The 2594-nt window shown below is 40.4% G+C and overlaps 1 protein-coding gene across 1 annotated transcript in view; it reads right to left on the bottom strand.

The window, feature by feature from the left end:
- The window catches only part of LOC121373919 (potassium voltage-gated channel protein Shaw-like), a 110809-nt gene extending 109031 nt beyond the window's left edge, over positions 1-1778 (bottom strand). The window contains exon 1 of the mRNA XM_041500736.1: positions 765-1778. Within this exon, the coding sequence (XP_041356670.1) occupies positions 765-1056 (292 nt within the window). The 5' untranslated portion in view covers positions 1057-1778. The remainder of the gene's footprint in view (positions 1-764) is intronic.
- Positions 1779-2594: the final 816 nt, after the last annotated feature.

Raw genomic sequence — 2594 nt, 5'->3', positions numbered from 1 at the left:
ACAAATAACCTGATTACGTTCATCCATTTGACACTTGATTTTTAGGTCACATTCTTAAAGTCACTTTTCCTCACAAAACGAAAAATAATAATAATCCTAACAGATACCTTTATATATAAATCAGGATTCATAAGACTTTATTAACAATCAATGAGCAGCATAATATTTGTTTTGAATTATTTTGACTTTATTTTACTCATATTTTGGTTTGGTTTCAAATACCACAATTCAGTTATTCCAAAACTGAATTTTAGGTCGTCATGTTAGTCGTTGAATGATCTGACATATTATCCATGCATTTCATTAATTCGGCGTTTATGATTCGAGATGGCTGATTAACAGGGGTGGTTGCTTGGGCAGTCTTTAACATTTTCATCATCAGAAATTAGCCCTAAAAAGGTACAGAAATTAGCCCCAAAAAGGTACAGAAATTAGCCCCAGAAAGGTTCTTCTGCTCAATACAGTATCACAAAATATTTAAAGGCACTGACCCGGTGAAGAATATTTACGGATTTAAAAAACAAAAAATTCAAAATACCTATTAAATTACACAATTCATATAAAAATATTATTGTTTAAATTATACATTTTAGCAAAAACCAATGTGTTTTTGGTTGTCTATGTCTGATATAACAGTTCCAATTGTATTTTATATGAAACAGAAAGGGTACACGATACCCTGGAAACTAGGGTCAGCGTCTTTAATAAATAAAAGACTCAATATTTGATACGTTGTATAAATTATAATGTAAAAGACTACTTACCAGTTCTGTAGAAGTCGATGATGGAGTTGAAGACGGCGGGATGGCGATCGAAAAAGTATTCCTCCCTGTCCCTCTCCGCCTCGATATGGGCCTCGGCGAGACGGGACAGGCGCGTGTTGGGGACATTACATAACGTCGACACGTGCGTCTCGTGCCGGACCCCGCCCACATTGAGCAGCATCCGATCGTCCCTCTCCTTCCTCTGGGTCGCGTTGTCATCGTTATCCGACGATCTGAAACCATCACCGTTCTTAGAATCCGTAATACCCTCGTTCATCGTACACGTTTCCATGCCTTGGGGGTTCACCTTTCTTCGTCGTTCGCAATCGCACTGACTCAACGATTGTCATATTTCAATAAAAAAAAAAATAATAAAACAACAGGAGTGAAAAAAATAAAAGCAAAAAAAATAGTAAGGAATTAAAAAAGTATTGTAAATTTATTTCACCCGTCCTCCATTAGACACGATGTGTTCACAGTTATGCGCTTGGCAGTAGGACTTCCGTACGATTCATCACGATGCGGTTTTATTTACTTCCTACGTCGCCGCTGTGAATAATACATTAGCCCATGCCATAAGCAGCCCTATCTAGAGAGCGCAGACTCCTGGGAAGATGGCACCATCTGTGCACGAGACTTTTCCCGCCACATGTCGTTACTTCCAGCAATCATTTTCACCTGGTTACAACTACTACATTGATTAATCAGAGAATCATCAACTGATGCTCTCGTGACGACTGGGGCTAGAGCGCGCGCGGTATGCCTTGCTAGTCAGTCGTGGCAGACGTTCCGAAACTCTTCACAAGACAAAGCCATTATTCAACCTCCCTCGCAACGCCTGTTCATGCGCAGACCAGCTTGTATCGACAGAGCTTCGATCGTGTGTACGGGTTTCAGCTTCCTCGTCATACGACTGTTATCATTAAAACGGTTTTTATTCCAAAGTGTCACAACACAGATATTCCTGCAAAATAATCGCTATGGAAACGCATGTTGGGTGACGACTAAAGTAAAGAATTAATGGCCAAGTGGTAGGCCACATTCTGGAAGCGCCCCGAATGACTGAAACTACGGGAGTTCGGTTAATTTGATGGATGTTTCAAATCGAAACAACAATGACGTTCGCTGTTTCGTTTTCTGTTAATTAGCATAATTATAATACCAATGTCGATCGTGCATTGTAATAGTTATTTATTTCCGGGGAAAAGGCGGGCTGGCTTCAGCGACAGGATATAACCGGTTTTTCGTTCGCCCCGGACGATCTGTCATTACATTTGTATAACGAGACATATCGCGCGTGGCTCGTGTAAATAATGAATGGACATATCAAAGACGTGATGCATTCCACAGAATTTAATGCGTATCCTAGTGTTTTGTCTTGGTATGTTTAGCACTGTGAGATAGCAAAACGTTTGTTTCAGATTTCTAGTGGCTCATCGTAGAGAACAAGAGAGGGTAGGGAATCTATTTCGACATTAGAGAGAGAGAGAGAGAGAGAGAGAGAGAGAGAGAGAGAGAGAGAGAGAGAGAGAGAGAGAGAGAGCTCTGTGTGTTTTGTTTTGTGGTGGTAGGGAGAGAGGCATACACAGAGAGAGAGAGAGAGAGAGAGAGAGAGAGAGAGAGAGAGAGAGAGAGAGAGAGAGCTGTATATTTTGTTGTTTGTGAGGGAGAGAGGTGAGGAGGGGGAGGAAGGGGAGAGAATGCTTACTTTTTCAATTATTTAAAAATGGCATCTTGCAATTTACTCTAAAATGCATTATAATATTCATGACAGTCTTCCCCAGAAACACCCAGTCAACCAATACAATCATTATTTCACTCCACAAAACG

This window comes from Gigantopelta aegis, chromosome 6 (genome assembly GCF_016097555.1).
Source record: "Gigantopelta aegis isolate Gae_Host chromosome 6, Gae_host_genome, whole genome shotgun sequence".
Taxonomy (NCBI): domain Eukaryota; kingdom Metazoa; phylum Mollusca; class Gastropoda; order Neomphalida; family Peltospiridae; genus Gigantopelta; species Gigantopelta aegis.
Note: the sequence above shows the minus strand (reverse complement) of the source record. Positions and strands in the feature narration are given on the sequence as shown.